This window comes from Urocitellus parryii, chromosome 15, assembly GCF_045843805.1.
Source record: "Urocitellus parryii isolate mUroPar1 chromosome 15, mUroPar1.hap1, whole genome shotgun sequence".
Classification (NCBI taxonomy): Eukaryota; Metazoa; Chordata; class Mammalia; order Rodentia; family Sciuridae; genus Urocitellus; species Urocitellus parryii.
Window position 1 is genome coordinate 33992093 of NC_135545.1, and position 16610 is coordinate 34008702.

The 16610-nt window shown below is 55.1% G+C and overlaps 1 protein-coding gene across 1 annotated transcript in view; it reads right to left on the minus strand.

Moving 5' to 3' along the window:
• Nucleotides 1-549: 549 nt before the first annotated feature.
• Cngb1 (cyclic nucleotide gated channel subunit beta 1) overlaps nt 550-16610 on the minus strand; it is a 47499-nt gene continuing 31438 nt past the window's right edge. Inside the window, exons 15-20 of the mRNA XM_026395728.2 lie at nt 15599-15696; nt 15423-15506; nt 13013-13131; nt 12503-12649; nt 6614-6830; nt 550-3737 (exon numbers count right to left, since the gene is read on the minus strand). Coding sequence (XP_026251513.2) covers nt 3426-3737; nt 6614-6830; nt 12503-12649; nt 13013-13131; nt 15423-15506; nt 15599-15696 — 977 coding nt within the window. The 3' untranslated portion in view covers nt 550-3425. The remainder of the gene's footprint in view (nt 3738-6613; nt 6831-12502; nt 12650-13012; nt 13132-15422; nt 15507-15598; nt 15697-16610) is intronic.

The window sequence follows — 16610 nt, forward strand, 5'->3', positions numbered from 1 at the left end:
AGACCTGGGCGGGGGTGGCTTCCAGTCTCCTCTGCAGCAGAGTAAGGGGGTGTCCGATTGGATTTATTCCTCGTGCCCATTCAGACTTGGCAGTGCCCTCTGGTATCGGATCATCACGGTGGTCCTGTGTGATACAGTGTGTTATCCTCATCTCATAGACGACATCATCGGGGTTCAGAGTCAAGCTGCAACTGGAAGCCAGACGGTCTGAATCCAGAGCCCGTGTTCAGGAGCACGCTGTGTCATGGAACAGGCTGGCTGGGGAAATTGTGAGCAGTTGGCTGGCTGAGACCAGACATAAAAAGGCCGTCCATTCGAGGCTCTTAGAATTCCAGGGGCCGTGGGGGTTTGATAAGGACATCACCCCAGGGACAGAATAAAGGATGGATTATGGCTCCAAAGATGTCAGTGGGGGATGAGCAAGGGCGCCTGAGCCAGGAAATTCACTTAGTACCGCTCACGGAGGTGCTGTCGCACACAGCCGGCTTTTAAAATGAATCCAAGGGCCAAGAACATTTGTCTAAATTCTTTAATTAAAATGCGCTGTAATCTGAAAGCCCCAGTGTGTATGTGAAGTATTCATGTTTACTAAGGAAACAGATTATAATATTCCTGATAGCTGAACACATTTTGATTATGAAATTTTAAACAGCTTCTTGGTCTGGTTTAAAATATTTATGTAGTTGAAAAAATAACTTGCTATTCATTTTCTACCCAAATGCAGGAAATATTGAGACATTCAAATTGCACAGAGATTCAACATACACAGATAAAGGTCTAGAATTCCTCGACTGTAGAATGACACTGTTTCTGAGCTGTTCCATATCTCAGCAACCAACAGTCCAATTCAATTTGGAGAATCATGCCCGTCTTGAACTCAATTGACCGAATATCCAGGTTTGGGGAAAGTGTTGAATTTGATTTAAGATAGCTCAGTGAAATAATTAAGACACTGTTCATCTCACTTCAAAATCAGTTTCTTTCCAGGGCAATTCTTGAGAACGGTAAGAATCTCTTGTTTTACATAATAAGCAGTACATGTTCAAGGATTGACAACTAAAGAAAGAAGAACATTCACATACAAAAGATTCCTTATAAAACAGGATTCACAGTGAAGGTGCCATTGAAACATTTTGCGTCTACAGAAGGGCGATATGTTTACCTTCTGTGAAGGTCAGAAATAACTTGCTAAGAGTGGAAGCATTCTCTGTGCTTGGGTCTTAGAAGATGTGGTGCGAATATGGGAATGATAAATGAGGGTAAGGGAAGAAATCCTCCTAAACTCCCAGACCTTCCCCATTTAAAAAGACTGTGCCAGTGAAATTACGTCCATACAAGATTTTTTCCAGGGCTGGGGTGAAACCTAGAGCCTTGCTCATGCCAGGTAAGTTTCCTACCACCGAGCTACACCGGCAGCCCCTGTACGTGACAATCAGATTGCACATTATTTTGTTTTTTAACAGCATCGGATTGGAATCATCAATGCTTATCGATGGAGATGGTTTAAGTACCATGATACGTCCATCCGATGGGCTAGATTGCCATCATGAAAACATAGGCATGTTCTTTATGTACTGATAGGGAACAATCTCTAGAATAAATAAGATGGAGAAAAATGGTGGGCCTACTATGGGTTACCACTTATAAAGGAGGAGAAGGGGCCAGAGGGAGAGGAAGAGGGAGGAGCGGGACATGGTGGCTCATGCCTATAGTCCCAGTTACTTGGGAGGCTAAGGCAGGAGGATTGCTTGAGCCCAGGAGTTTGAGGCCAGCCTGGGTAACAGAGCAAGACCATGTCTCAAAAACAAAAACAAACAAACAAAAAGAAAAATAAGAAAAGGAAGGGAATAAGAATGAATATACATAGTTACTTGCATAAGCATAAAATATCTCTAAGAGGATACACAGGGAGCTGATAACAGTGATTACTTCCAAAGAGGGCTCCGTGGAGGCTGGGAGCCAGGGATAGGATCAATCACTTTTCCTGAGTATCCTTTTGTACCCATGTGAATTTTTTTTTTTTTTTTGTGCTGGGGATTGAACCCAGGGCCTTGTGCATTCAGGGCAAGCACTCTACACCATCTGAGCTACGTCCCCAGCCCCATGTGAATGTTTTTAACCTACTAAAACAAATGACTAAAACCTTTAAAGAGGAGGATAATAATGCTGATCATCATTCCATTCCATGTCGTGAACGGCTGTACCAGTGAAATGGCGTTCAGTGGAATGATTGTCCAGGTCACATGACATGACATCAACGAGATAAATCTGTTCATCACTCTGGGATTTGGAAATGCTTGGGCCCACCTGGGAACTCCCAAGTTGTTTAAAAATGTCACAGTGTTGTTTGTAGCCGAAGGACAAATACTACAGTTTGGAGCCTTCGGGAAGTCCCTTCAGGGGCTCCCCAGGTCCTGTCATTTGATATAAAATGGGAAGAACCTACTGGAATTCAAGCCCTTTGGGTTCAGGGTTGCTGGTGGAAACAAATGGTTCAATACCAGATTTTGTTTTTAATCATGGGCTCCCCCAAGAGCCATTCGGTATGCAAATGAAATCCTCTTGATAAATATTCATGGACTGAATAACCCTTTCTGCTTTTTTTTTTTTTAATCATATAAACATGACATGATCTGGAGAGACTTCAGGGATTTAAGTGGTGTCAGCAGCTGTGAGATTACATTTTTGAGGATTAATCCAACTCGCTGCCACCATTTCTCCAGCAAGGGTGTCTAAGGCAAGTGACAGTCTGATCCCTGCTGGTGAGAAACAGGGCTTTTCAGGGTGACAGGCTGAGGATGCTCCCCCAGGGCTGCCCTTTACCTGGGAAAGCTAAGTCCATTTCCACCAAGTCCGTTTCCCTCTTCTCTGCTCTGACATAATGGCGTCAGACAGGCAATTGAATGTCGTCCGGGGAACATGCGGGGCCAGCCTAATAAGCTGCATGTCCCTTAATGTCCCTTAACTGCCTAGCCAAGGAAAACAGCATTCCCTGTTCCGACCAGGATCACCACGGACAGCAGGCTGCCCCCCCCATTGTTTCTTACCCTTGACATAAAGGGGACATAAAGGGACGAATCCCGAGAAGCCCTCCCACTCCCAGACCTGACTTCTCCAAAAGCTTCCCAGACCTCAGAGCTTCATCCTATCATCAGCAGATGAACTTTAAAAGCGGAAAGTGATTTTGTTCTTTTAAAATATAAACCACAGCGTGGTCCGGGGACTGTGGGAGCTTGGGGACACCGACATTTGATGGACATTTGCTGATTTCAAGACCAAGTCCATCAGGAGGCGTCGTAGGAATGGGAAGGTTGGCTCGACTGAGGCCACTAAAGCCGGCAGGCGTCCTCGGACGCAGGGGACCCTGCACAGGGCGCGGCGGGCCGGTGGGTGCACCTGCCAGACCGGGCGCGGGCGACCCTCACTCACTCCACGGCCTCCTTCTTCTCCTCGGGCATCTCTATGGACAGGGACGGCTCGCCTGGATCCGGACCAGGGCTCACGCTGATCCGCACCGAGCGCTCCTCGGGCCCCACCACTCCCTCCCCGCCTGCCTCGGGCTTCCCCGGGGAAGCAGGCGACGCAGAGCCCGCGGCCGGGGGCTCCTGGGGCGCAGGCTGGCCAGGGGCAGGCGCCACCGAGGGGGCCGAGGGGGGGGCCGAGGGGGCCTGGGGCTGGTCCTGGGCGGCAGAGCCTGCCTCGTCCCCCTCTCCTGTGGCTTCTTGCGAGTTCTTGGCCTGAAATTCAAAAAGGAGGATTGGTGAGAAACAGATGCCCAGGGAGTCCGTCGGGGTCTGGATACCTCCTAGTTTCCATCCTCTTGGGCCCAAAGAGCAGGAGGGTGGGTGCCCCCGGCTGACGTCTGCTGGGCAGGGCAGCTTATGGAGGTTATTTAGAAACAGCAGAATATGTTACGCGACGTTTAAGGACAGAAAGTCCCAGCTGGATTTCATGGAAGGTTTTGGAACATCCTCGGTGGCAACTATTGAGGGAGGTGACGGGAGCTGCCCCGCCCACTCCCAGGTGTGGATGATGGAGATACAGGAGAACCCTAAGCTGGCAAGGTAGAGGCTGAGGAGGGCAGGAGCCGCAGGAGCCCAAGGGTGGGATCCTCAGGGGAGGATGGGGCTGGATGCCATTGGCATTAGGCTGAGCTGACCCCATACTCCAGGACTGGGCGGGCACCTCCTCTCTAGCCTGTGCTTCCTCCTGTCAACATTGGCCATGGCCTGTGTTTCAACAGCAAATTGGGTTTATTTATTTATTTTGTACGGGGATTGAGCCCAAGGATGCTTCACCACTGAGCCACATCCCCAGCCCATTTTATTTTTTATTTTTTGGGTACCACAGATTAAACTCAGGAGCACATCCTCAGCCCTATTTTGTATTTTATTTAGAGACAGGGTGTCACTGAGTTGCTTAGTGCCTCTCTTTTGCTGAGGCTGGCTTTGAACTCGCCACCCTCCTGTCTCTGCCTCCAGAGCCCCTGGGATTACGTCATGGGCCACTACACTGGCCAGCCTGATTGTTGGTTTTTTTTTTTTTTTTTTTTTTTTTTTGAGACATTGTCTCATTAAGTCCTTTAGGGCCTTGCTAAATTGCAGAAGTTGGCCTTGAACTTGTGATCCTCCTGCCTCAGCCTCCTGATTGCTGGGATTATAGGCACGGGCCACTGCCCCCAGCTAGGGAATTGGGCTAAAACAAAACTAAAATCCAAACTGAAGCCCTGTGGATGCCTGTGGGCCTGCCTGCTGCCTGACCCATTTCTACATGGAAGGAAACTGGACAAGGAGCCGCCTCCAGAGGATGAGGCCAGATGGTCCTCAGGTGCCTGAGACCCACTTGAGGCTGTGGTTGTAAATTGAAAGGGAGAGCGACCGGCACGCTGTGAGGAACAGGGACCCCTGAAGTTTGCCCAAGTCGTAGGGTTTTAAAGGAAGGGAACAGTGAGCCAGGGGACAGGGTGCTCCTAGAACACCAGGCAGCTCCGGGGACCTGCTGCTCCCTCCGTCTTGGTGCACCTGTTCCGTCCTCCCCTGTCCACCCTAAATTCGGACAACACCCTTCCAGGGCACGGTGCTCAGAGGGGACGTCTGAAGCACATGCTTTGATCAGAGCCAGGGGAATCACGGGAAGCCTAGTGAAGTGCTTTTCCGTGTTCAGAATGCTCTTATAAATGGTCTCCAAAGTGGCCTGCTTGCTCTCGCAACCCCACGACCCCACGGGGCAACGATGAGGAATCTGGGTTGCAGAAAGCTCAGGGTCCCCAGGGCCATGGAACTAGCAGGTGACAGAGCTGGGATTTCGACCTGCATCTCTGCACTTCTAACAGCTCCTGGGGCTCTGCCACGCTGCCCTGGTTGTTCTAAATTGCAGAGGAAATGCCTTTTATTAGCACCCTCATGCAAATTTAATTTACATCTCAGTGACGAGACGACACTTAGGAGCAACGAATCCATTGGAGCTGAAGCCTCCCTCTGCACTGAGTGCACTCTGGAAGTCCATGTCCGCTCAGCCCCATGCAGCAGCCAGCGCTCATGACCTTAGCCTGGGCTCCACCTTGACCTTGGTGATTGCCGAGCTCAGCAATCGCATCTTTCTTCAACCTGTGGCCATTGGTGGCTGTGTCCAGAGGCTATCACAGAACCCCAGAATCACCACACTCCTGCCATCTGTGACCCCTGGATGGGTCCCCTGGACTCTGACACCAGCCTGGGCGGAGGTGGAATTCATGGGGCTCCCTTAAACTCTGTCGTGTGTCCTGCTGTCTGGACCCCGAGAGAGCCCCACCCCTGAGCGCTCGCCTGCCCCGGCCACCTCCTTCCCTGGCAGCCTCCCTCAGGGACGGTCATGAACAGACATAATTAACGTAATTATTCTAATTGGCATTGTTGGCTTTAGTCACAGAAAAAAAAAATCCCAGAACTAATTTTAATATTCCCTTCAGCTTTATGGGGGTGGGGGCCCCGCGCCGTGCCTGTCTGTGGGCGTGCTCCTGTCAGATCTGTTAATGGGTCACAGACACAGTGGGAAGTTGTCCCTGACACCTGGGAGGGACATTCCCTGTCCAGATGCTCTCTTCCCACCTCGGTGACAGCACCAGGGCTTCCCGTTAGGGAACGTCCCCACCCCATCCTGCCACTCTCCGCCCAGGGCTGGGCATGTGGCCTGGGTTCCTCCCGAGTACCACGCTCCCCTGGCTGCACCAAATGGCTCCCAAATTGGCGTGTGGGCCAGTTCTGGCCAGGGACAGTGAGTCCCGGGGCTTTTGCTTGGATCTCTGGGAAGAGGCACTCTCTGGTGGAGTGGGGACACCAGGAGGATGGGATCTTAGGGGCGTGCCTGGAAGTGGAGCGTCACCAAAGAAAACGGTCACGACAGAAGGTTTGTAGTGAGATCCCCTTGGCCCCGTTTGGGCTCCTGGATCCAGCTTCACCTGAACCCGTCGACGACCTGCCTCCCCGATTCCCTCAGCTAATTTGAACTTGCCGCCTGTCCCTGGCCACCCAGTGAGTCCTGCCTGATGGAAAGAATGTGTGCGTGGGGTCCCTGATACCAAATGAGTGGCCTCCCTGGCACAAACCGGAAACAGTCTGGGTCCCCAGGGCCTCACCTGCTCCAGCAGCTGCTGCTGCCTCGCAGCGGCCTCCAGCGCAGCCAGCTCCTTGAGGCGGGCTCGGAGGTGGGCCAGCTTGCCGCCCTTGCCGCCCTTGCCGCCCATCTTCCCTGCTGCAGCGAGGGCCGCGTTGAAGAGCTTCGGGGTCCCCGCCCGCGGGGGCAGGATGAGCACGCTCTTCTCCTTGGGCTTGTTGTTGTTCCTCAGCATGCGCCTGAAAGAGAGCCGCAGCTGCATCAGGAGCACCCTGGGGCGGGAGTGGCACTTCTTCCTCTGGGTCAGAGCTCTGTGCTGGTGGTGGGGGTGGCTGATGGCTTGGGGGCGCCTTTTCTGAGCCAAACACAGGGCTCAGTGTGAATGCACAGACAGACCTCCTTGAAGGATCAGAACATCCACCATGAGGTGGGTCTTCTGGATGCAGAGGTCCTGATGGACGCTGGAGCTCAGAGAGGTTAATAACTCATCTTTGGTCACACAGGACTCACTAAAGGACCGTGGTATGGTGTGGATGTGGTTTGAGTGTGTCCCCCAAGGAACCACGTGTTGGGCTCTCATTTGGGAGAGTTGGGAGGTGGGGGAACCTTGAAGAGGGGGTGCCTGGTGTACAGTAATGAGGTCACTGGGGAACGATGTCGTGGGTCCCAGAGGGTTGTCATACAAGGGGGAGCCTGGCTGTCCTCCTCTCTCTGGCTTCCTGTCTTAGGTGGGGTCTTTCTCCAACATCCTCCCATCATGATGGCATCTGCTGTGGGGTCCTCACAGAGCCAAGCCCATAGCCAGCCCTGAGCCCCTGCCCTTGACCTGCAGCCTGGGAGCCAAACACACCTCCTTTCTGTACCCCGCGCCCCCCCCACCCCCCAGGTATTGCTTTTCTTCTGGGCAGTGCTGAGGGCAGACCCGGGTCCCAGCTGTGCTGGGCAAGGGCTCTTCCACCGACCCGCCCCCAGCCCGGGGATTCTCACAGCAACAGGAAACAGACCCTGGGGGCCTGAGTGCCAAGGGGCTGGGCCCTGTGCTGCCCTTCACAGCACTCTGGGGGCCCCAGCCCCCCTTCCTGGTGCTCACCCCTCTGTGGGGTCCCCACCCGGGAGGACCAGGGAGACATGCAGCTCTTACAGGATCCACACACCACCATGTGCCGGTGCCACCCAGGACTGGGGTCTCCGTCTTGCAAGGAGACTCCCCCACTGGCTCAGATGAAGCCACATTTGGGGACCCTGCAGGGAGCCGCTGGCCAACAGCTAGCTAGGCACAGAAGCACCCCATCCTGCAGCCCCCAGGATCTGAATTCAGCCAACGACCACGTGACCTTGGAATCAGGTCCCCCACCCCCCCAAGACTTGAAATGCAACCTTGCCCTGGCTGTCACCTTGATGACAGGTCCAGATAAGCCATCCCCAAAGGAGGATGCAGATGTCCAGAGTGGGTGAGTAACTTTCCCAAGGCCACACACCCAGGAAGTCACAGAGCTAGAATTCAAACCCACAGTTAGGGGAGCACAGGTCCAAGGTGGCTCAGAAGTGGCAGAGGCAGAATCCCAGTCCGGATCTAGTGCCCCGTGCCACCCTGTTTCTCTAAGCGAGGATAGAATTTTCCATCAAACACAGCCCCCGCCTTTTATAAGACATTTTTCCTGCCCTGAGTCTGTTCTGAGTGGTTTAGCTCAGGAACAAATGGACGTCGCCTGCCATCTAGCTGGCCCAGATGACCAGCCGGCAAGTGTACTCATCAGCATTCTGGAGCCACTTGTTTGTTTAAATATGAGGCCATTCCCGGCTGCTCCTCTAATCAGAGGCCGTGGGTCTAAATTGTGGGTGTTGATATTAATTGCCCAAGATATGCATGTTCTCACTGGGCTCCCCCCGGAGGGCACAAACATGGCGATTCGTCAGGGCCTCTTGGAGACCGGCCTGGCACGGTCACCTGGGTTATTGAGTCCATATTCATGGCTCGGCAGTCCACAGGAAGGACACAAAGGCGCTCTCCATAGGACTAGTGGCTGGCCCTGTTCTGAAACACCGTGCTGGCCTTGGGGACGTTCCAGAGGGAGGACATCTGTCCTCATCATCAGTGGATGAGCTTCCTGTTCATGAGGGCAAGGCACTGCCCTGGGAAAGGGGCCCCGAGCACACCCTGACTTGGAGTGGCCAGGCCAGGACCGTGGGCGCCCCACTTCCTTAGGGCCTCGGGTCCCCTCTGTGAAGTGGGGGTCTTAGAATCCCCTGAGTGGACCTCGTCAACGGTGGGTCTCAGTCTCTCCTTTGACGGGCAGAGTCATCTCCCGGTTCTCCAAGCTGGCCTGTCCCAAGGCAGGGGACAGCCACTCTGAGGGATTGGGATGCCCTGGTCTCATCCCTCTCCCTGCCTCTGCCACACCGCAGTCTGGGAGGGTCTTGGGGACACTGTAGGGAACAGGGACCCCATGGCCCTGGCGAGGGCCCTCCTGATTCCCAATAGTTCGCCTCCCCCCCAGAGGGACAGGGAGCCAGCTGTGGCCCTGAGATGTGCTCCTCTGCAGGGGGACGGGCAGGGAGACAGCGCAGGGCCGTGAAGGAGTGGCCAGACCTGGACAGTGGAATTGCACGATCTGCGAGAATCCTGTTCGATAAGGTGTCTGCGGACCCCGAACCAGCAAATACGAAACCAACGCTCCCGGGAAACACAGGTGAGACCCCGGAACCTCTCACCACAGCGTTGTCAACCGCCAGGCCACGGCCTCCCTTACGAATGACATTGGCCTCGTCAGTGCTGACCACAGCCAGCGGTGCCGGGTTCTGGCCTGAGCGAGGCTCATCACACCTACTTTCTGGGCAGGCGCACGGCAGCCTTCCCGTGCTTAGGAACACAACAGTGGCACTTTGGCCCTGTGCTGGGGGACCATTTGAAACAGCAAAGCCACCAACAAAGAGCACAAACACAATTTTAAAAATGTGGCCCTGAAATGACCACAGATCTCAAATGTTCCCCAAACACCCAGGTGCTCAAGGCCTGGGCACCAGCCTGCGGTGCTATTGGAGGTGGTGGACCCCTGAGGAGGCGGGGCCTAGGGGAAGGAAGTTAGGTTATTGGGGGTGTGGCCTTGAAGAGGCAGGGGAGCCTTTCCCCTTTCTCTGTCTGTCTGCCTGTCTGTCTGCGTCCAGGCTGCCGTGAGGTGGGCGGCTTGGCTCTACCACATGCCACACGTTCTGCCTCAGCATAGGCCCAAAGCCACCGGGCCAGGGGACCACAGGATGGACCCTCTGAAACCATGAGCCAAAATAAGTCCTTGCTCCTCACACACAGGTTGCTCATCCCAGGTGTTTTGTCACAGGGCTGAGCGCCAACAGGGAGGCAGAGGGTCCCCTCGTCTGACTTCAGCTGGGAACATGCATTTTGAATGACGCAAATTTTTGGTCACTCTGGGCATGTGCTGACTGAAGCCCGTGAGCGCCAATCTTGGGGTATCTAGGAAATGAGCGAGTGGAGAATGTAGAGTGGAAATGGTGAGAATGAGGATCTCCTCCACTTCTCTGCCCCCGGGAGAGGAGGAGCTGGTTTGTATACCTGCTGTGACAGGGACAGTGGGCAGATCAGGTCAGGAAAGTTCTGGTAGACTGGCCCATGGCAGGGCCCAGGTGGGCTTCCTGAGAGCAGCCAGATATGCTGAGTTACAGGCAGCTCCCTTCCCCAGGGGCCTCGGCACCAGGTGCATGTGACGCTTCAGTAGCAGCCCTGCCTCCTTCCACCTTGAAGCTGCCAAAGGAATCCTGTAAACACCTGTCACATCAAGCGACTGCCGTATGTAAGCTTGTACAGCTCCTGTCTTCCTCAGAGTAAAAGCCAAAGCCCTTGCCAAGTCATTGCCTACAAGGGCCCACACAATCTCTTTCCCTCCCATTTCTCTGATCCCACATCAAGCGACACCCATTTTCCTGCTGTTTCTCTGCACACACGGAGGTTGCTCCACCTCAGGGCCTTTGCACATGCCATTCCTCCTGCCTGGAATGTTTTACCCTGCGGAAAACACTCCCAGCTCCCCTCTTCCCTCTGTGCAAGTCTTGGTTGAAATGCCGCCTCCTGAGACTCGTGTCCCCGGCCCAGCTTGTCTCAAATAGCTCCTTCCATCTCCTCTGTCTCTACACATGGCCTTTATTTTCTCATGGCTCCTACCACAGCTGACACCTCCCAGAGCCACCCATTTTTCCATTGTCAGTCGCCCTGAGTAGAATGTGAGCTTTGGTCCCTGCTCTGTCCCCAGGGCCTAGAACTCTGTGCTGGATGAATGGCTGTTGGTGACTTGTTCCCTTCCTCTGACCTCTCTGTGCTGTTCCTCGATGGCTTTTTCCAAATGAAAAACTTTAGGGAGGATTCAATGGGTACAAAAGGGGAACCCGAGGATTATCATCATGAAGCGAGCACCTGCCAGGCACCCCACAGAGATGCTCTTGCCCCCTGGTTTATTGAATCTTCACAACGGCAAAGTCAGGGGTGGTCACCTTTATTTTACAGAGGCAAAAACCGAGACCAGAAAAGTTTAGCAACTTTCCTAAAGAAACACAGCCAGAAAACACATGGAAGGGAGTTGAACCTCACTGGACTCCCAAGTCTATTCTGGGCTTTCTACCACCGGTACTGCCTCTGCTGCTCAGTTTGAAGCCCAATCTTAAGGATCTGAAAGCAAAGCCCTACTTTGCTAAAAAATAAGAATAAAAAAATTATAAATGACCTATTTTCCAATAATACAAAATACAGGTGCACAAGGTCACGGGTTGCAAAACACTGGAAATACGCTCAGTGCACACTCATAGGAATGTCGTGCAAACTGCTGAAGGGAATGAGGAAGCCGTCCATGCACCGAGAAAGCAGCTCCCAGGATATTTTGTCAAGGGGGGACAGGCCAGGTGCAGAAAGAATCTATGGTATGCTGCCTCTGAGCATCAGGGAAGGGAAAATGAGAACACAGCCGTGGATCTGCCTACCTGTTGCAAAAGTCAACACAGGAATGAAATGCAGAAACCCATGAGGCTGGCCACCCAGGGGTGGGTGGCAGTGGGGACGCTTGTCTGGGCATAGAGTTTTGTAGAATGTGGACTTTTGGAAATTTAGCAAGGAACAGCCAGTAGATGCTAAAGGTAAGAGATGAAAGTTCTATGAGCAGGTGCGTGCCGCACGCCTGGAATCCCAGCGGCTCGGGAGGCTGAGGCAGGAGGATCGCGAGTTCAAAGCCAGCCTCAGCTACTTAGCCAGGCCCTGAGCCACTCAGCGAGACCCTGTCTCTAAATAAAATATTAAAAGGGCTGGGGATGTGGCTCAGTGGTTAAGCACCCCTGGGTTCCTTCCCTGGTACCCAAAATAAAAAGTTCTAAGGGGAGTGGGACCCCTGAATGGTCCTCAAGTCACTGCCCCGTAGTTACTTATTAATTATAAAGAGAGAAACACTAACAATAGCGTAGAACTTGACCCCGAGATTGAATCAAAAACCATCAGACCAGCCCTGTGTGCCCCTAATGAGATCACTGAGACAGACACAGGGTCACTCCTGCCCTAGACCCGAACCTGAGGGTCATCACAAGAAGAAATCGGGGGAACCCAGACTGAAGAACAGGACAATTCCAAGAAATCAGAGTCAGCAAAGAGAGAAGCCAGTTGACCAGCGGTTCCAGATCCAAGGAGACAAAGGACACGTGGTGACCCCATGTGACGTGTGACCCTGGGTCTGATCCAGGAAGGAACAGAAGCCAAGCCAGGCCGAAAGGGACGCCCCTGGGATGATTAGCAGGATCTGAACCTGGGTCCCAGGTGGTAAGGGTGTTGTTTCCATGTGAAATGTCCTGATTTGGGTAAAGGTATCCTGGTTAGGTCATTTTTTTAAAATGAAAAATAAAACAAAACAAGTAAATTGTGTACCTGGCCTTCTTCCGGAGCAACTTCTGAGATTCAGGATAATGCACCAAAATTTCGTTCAAGTCCTTCTTATCCAAAATGAAGAGGTTGGTGAAGCCGTGGGCCACCACGTTGGCCGTGCGTCGATTCCCGCCCCCGATGGCCAGCAGGCTGGGTGGAGAGGGGAGGAGGTGAGAGCCTGGGGGAGGCTGGGGGAGTCTGGGGTTCTGTTTCTTGAGGTGGGGATCTTGCTATGGCCCAGGCTGGTCTTGCACCCCTGGGCCCAAGCCTCGCAGGCGGCTGGGACCAGAGGCGCGCACCTTCCCGCCCACCATCGTGGCTGTGGTCACCATCAACGGTGCATCCCCCGCTGCGTGGAGCATGACGGTGACCCCACCGACTTGAGAGCCCAGACTCAGCCTGCAAATGCCAGCAGGCGCCCGTGCGGTGCCCACCCAGTCTCCCAAGATCCACGGCGGCCCCTGCCCCCAGCCTTTGCCCAGAGCCTCCCACTCACCCCAGTTCCCTCCTGACCTTATCTCTCCAAACACGGATCCAGCTCTCAGGGTCACCAGCACGGACTTCCCGTCAGGGCCCCCCAGCACCTGCACCTGCCCCGCCTGGATGATGTACATCTCCCGGCCGATCTCCCCCTGAAACAGACCGTGCAGAGTCCTTCCGTCCCCCTCCTCAGAGCAAGCAGGGAAGAGGCGAGGGCTGGGCCCCGAGGCTGGTGGCCCAGGGAGGAGGCACCAAGGCTGAGCGCGTGGGGCCAGTCACGTCCCACGGGGGCCTCAGACTCCTCATCTGTGGACTGGAGAGGCCGCGCGCCCTGCCTACCCGGCGGATGGCCTCACGAGGGGAGGGTCAGCAGGAGAGAAAAACCAGCCACGTGCCAGGTGCTGGCGTAAGGGTCTCCTGCAATTCCCAGCTCTACCCGGCAATGGGGGTGTGGCACCTGGGACGGTGGCCAGGACAGTGGCCCAGGCCGTGAGTGACTGTCCAGGCCCAGCACCTACCAGGTGTTTGCTAACTCAGGAACAACCAAGCCCCGCGGGTCCATGACGCTTTGCGGTGCCAGGCCCTGGTCTGAGTGCCCTACGCACCTGTACCTTCAGGAGGCTCTGCGCCCCTGGAGGCAGGACTGAGCTTTTCTCAAGGTCATAAAGCAAGGACGAGGCAGAGCCAGGATGGGATCCAGCTGGTTCCAGAGTTCGTGGTTTTCATGGTGGTTATGGGTTGAATTCCCCACCCCGCCCCCATTATCTGTCCCAATTGTCATCTCCAGTAGTTTAAAGTGTGACCGTATCTGGCCATAGGCTCCCCATAGGTGTAATTCAATTAAGATGAGGCTGTACTGGAGTCGGGTGGGTGCTGGGTGCCCTATCCAATCTGACTGGCATCCTTACACAAAGGGAAACTGGGGCCGGGCACGGTGGCGCACGCCTGTCATCCCAGTGACTCAGGAGGCTGAGGCAGGAGGATCGCAAGCTTGAGGCCAGCCTCAGCAACTAAAAGGTCCCAAGCAACTGAGGGAGACCCTGTCTCAAAATAAAAAGTAAAAAGGGCTGGGGATGCGGCCCAGTGGTTAAGCGCCCTTGGGTTCAATTCCCAGTACCTGCCCCCCCAAAAAAAGAGAAACTGGACACAGACAGGCACAGAGGAGAGATGATATGAAGGGACTCAGAGAAAAAGGCCATCAGGAAGCCAACCAAAGAGGCCTGCCACCTGTCCGTCATGCCTGGCATATTTGAAATGGGGAGAGGCCAAGGACAGGAACCCGTGACACTTTAGATTTGTTCACCCAATGTTTCCTGCGCGTCTCACTCCGTGACCCTCTTCGAGAAAGGGGGAGGTAGTGGGCCTCCCTGTTTCCACGTTCAGTCTGTCATGGGGCCAACATGTGAGGGCCACCAAGCTCCCCCTCTGGAAGGCCGCCCCTGGAGAGTGTCGCTGAGCAAAACCGCCAGCAGAGGGCGCCACTCACAGGGCTGGGATCGGCCGACTCCCAGCACCTGCTGCCATCCTCTACCTACTGCCAACTGCAGTCCCCAGGCAGATAATAGCCACGGCAATTGTCATCGCTCTGTGCCAGGCACAGTGCCAAGCCATGGGCTCATGTTTCTCCTCCCAGCCCACCCCCATACGGAGGCACTACCAATGGCCCCTCGTCGCCCAGCAGAACAGGAAGGGCGGACGCTGGCTCAGGCTGCACAGCGAGGGCAGGGCTCCGGTGTCAGGGACATCACTTGATTGTTCCCAGATCCCTCCAGGGAACTTTGAATCTCAGCCTCCTGCAGCGGTTTTTCCTTCCTGTCCCCCAGCTCTCTGCTTCCAGAAACTTCACAGCTGCCCAGGATGCCACCTCGTCGGGGGGCCTTCGTGGGCTGGGGGCTCCCAGATCTTACAGGCAACATGTTCACCCTGTACACATCGCCAGCTTCGTCACCAGCTCTGTGCAAGAGGACTAACCCTGGGTACTGTCCCCTCCCCAGTTGACCTTGGGGTCACCTTAAATGCCAAAGACAGGAAGCAGAGGGGGTACCGGACAAGTTCAGGGTTCAAACTCATACGTTTTCTGGGCTTGGGTGGGTGACGTGAAGACAGTCACCCCTCTCCCCTCCCATTTTCCTGATAGAAAGACCGAGGCACTGGAAGCAGTTCCATCCGCACGGTGAGGCCCCTCGATTCCCTTTTCTACAAGGCGGGAATCCTCATCCTGTGCCCTGGTCTCAGGCCGGGGGAGGGATGGGAACACCTTGCGAATCCTGGGGCCCCTCGGTGCACGTCCACTGCCTGGGGCTGGGTACACTGGTCCCAGGTCAGCTGGGCTCTAGTGCAGGGGCTAAAGTGGCCCGGGGCTTGCAAACGTCTCTGGGCCATCAGGATTGCACTGCAGCCGGTGCCCGGGAGGGCGGGTGGCTGTGCAGACCCGGCGGCTCACCTTCTTGCACACGTAGTCGTTGGGCAGGTACACGACAGAGCGCAGCCTCTTCAGCATGTCAAAGATCATCTGCCGGTCACAGCCCTGCAGGGAAGGGGGAAAGGAGGCCCACTGAGCGGAGGTCTTGGGCGTGGGTCCCTCCGGAGGCCCCAGGGAGAGGGCACTGGCGGAGGTACCTGGAAGAGCGCCACCTTGCTGACGATGTCGTAGTTCACGTCGATGGCCAGGTCCAGCCGCATCTTGTCTGGAAGCTGCACCATCAGCTCTGACTCATCTGTGAACGAGACCTGGCAAGGGTCAGAGGCGAGGCCAGTCCCCCGCCCCACGCAGGCGCTGGCCGAGACCCCTGCTCTGGCTCACGCAGCCCACCTTCCCCCGAAGCGCAAACCACTCTTGAAAGACCCTGAAAGCTTCTCCTGTGGCCTCCAGGCCTTTACCAACACCTGTGCCAGGAACGCGGGTTCCCTAACGAACTCCTACTCACCCTTCAAAACCCGGCACTAACGTCACCTCCTTCAGGAAGCCTCCCCTGAACATCATCCCCACCCCCAGATTCTGTGTCCCTGTGCTATAGGACCTGTCACGCCCTTGACTGCAATGGTGTGTGAGCTTTTTTCACCAGTCACCCTAGAAGAACAGGAGCAAGCGCTGACCAGGTACCAGGTGTTTACAGGAGGTTTGTACAAAGAGTGTTTTACTCAATTGTCCCAGCAACCCAAGAGGGTCCACTGCTGTGATCAGGAAAGGGCAGAGGCTTTGCCAGGGCTGTGCAGACAGGGCACAGAGGCAGGATCCTTCCCAGGCTGGGTGGCCCAGAGCCACCTGCCCCAGGAGAGCAGGGACGAGGTCTGCGGTGCACACCCAGGGGAGGAAAGAGAGGAGAGGAAAGAGGGAGAAGGGGGAGGAGGGCTTCCTCTTTCCTGATTTAAACTGTGCTGAACCTTTGACGGGGCTGTGCCTGCTGGGGAGTGAGGTGAGGAGACACCGGTGCCAGAGACAAGACCCTGGGTCTTTGGGGGTCCCAGGGCAGCCAGCTGGAGGTACCCACAGGCCTCAGGAGGCCCCTCTCTCAACATCGCAGCCCAGAGAGGCCCAGCTGGAGACCAGGGCGAGGGCAGCGTTTGGGACACGGGTCGAGGGCAGCAGGTGGCAGGGGTTGGCTGGGGAGCTGCCCGCCCCCTTGCAGGC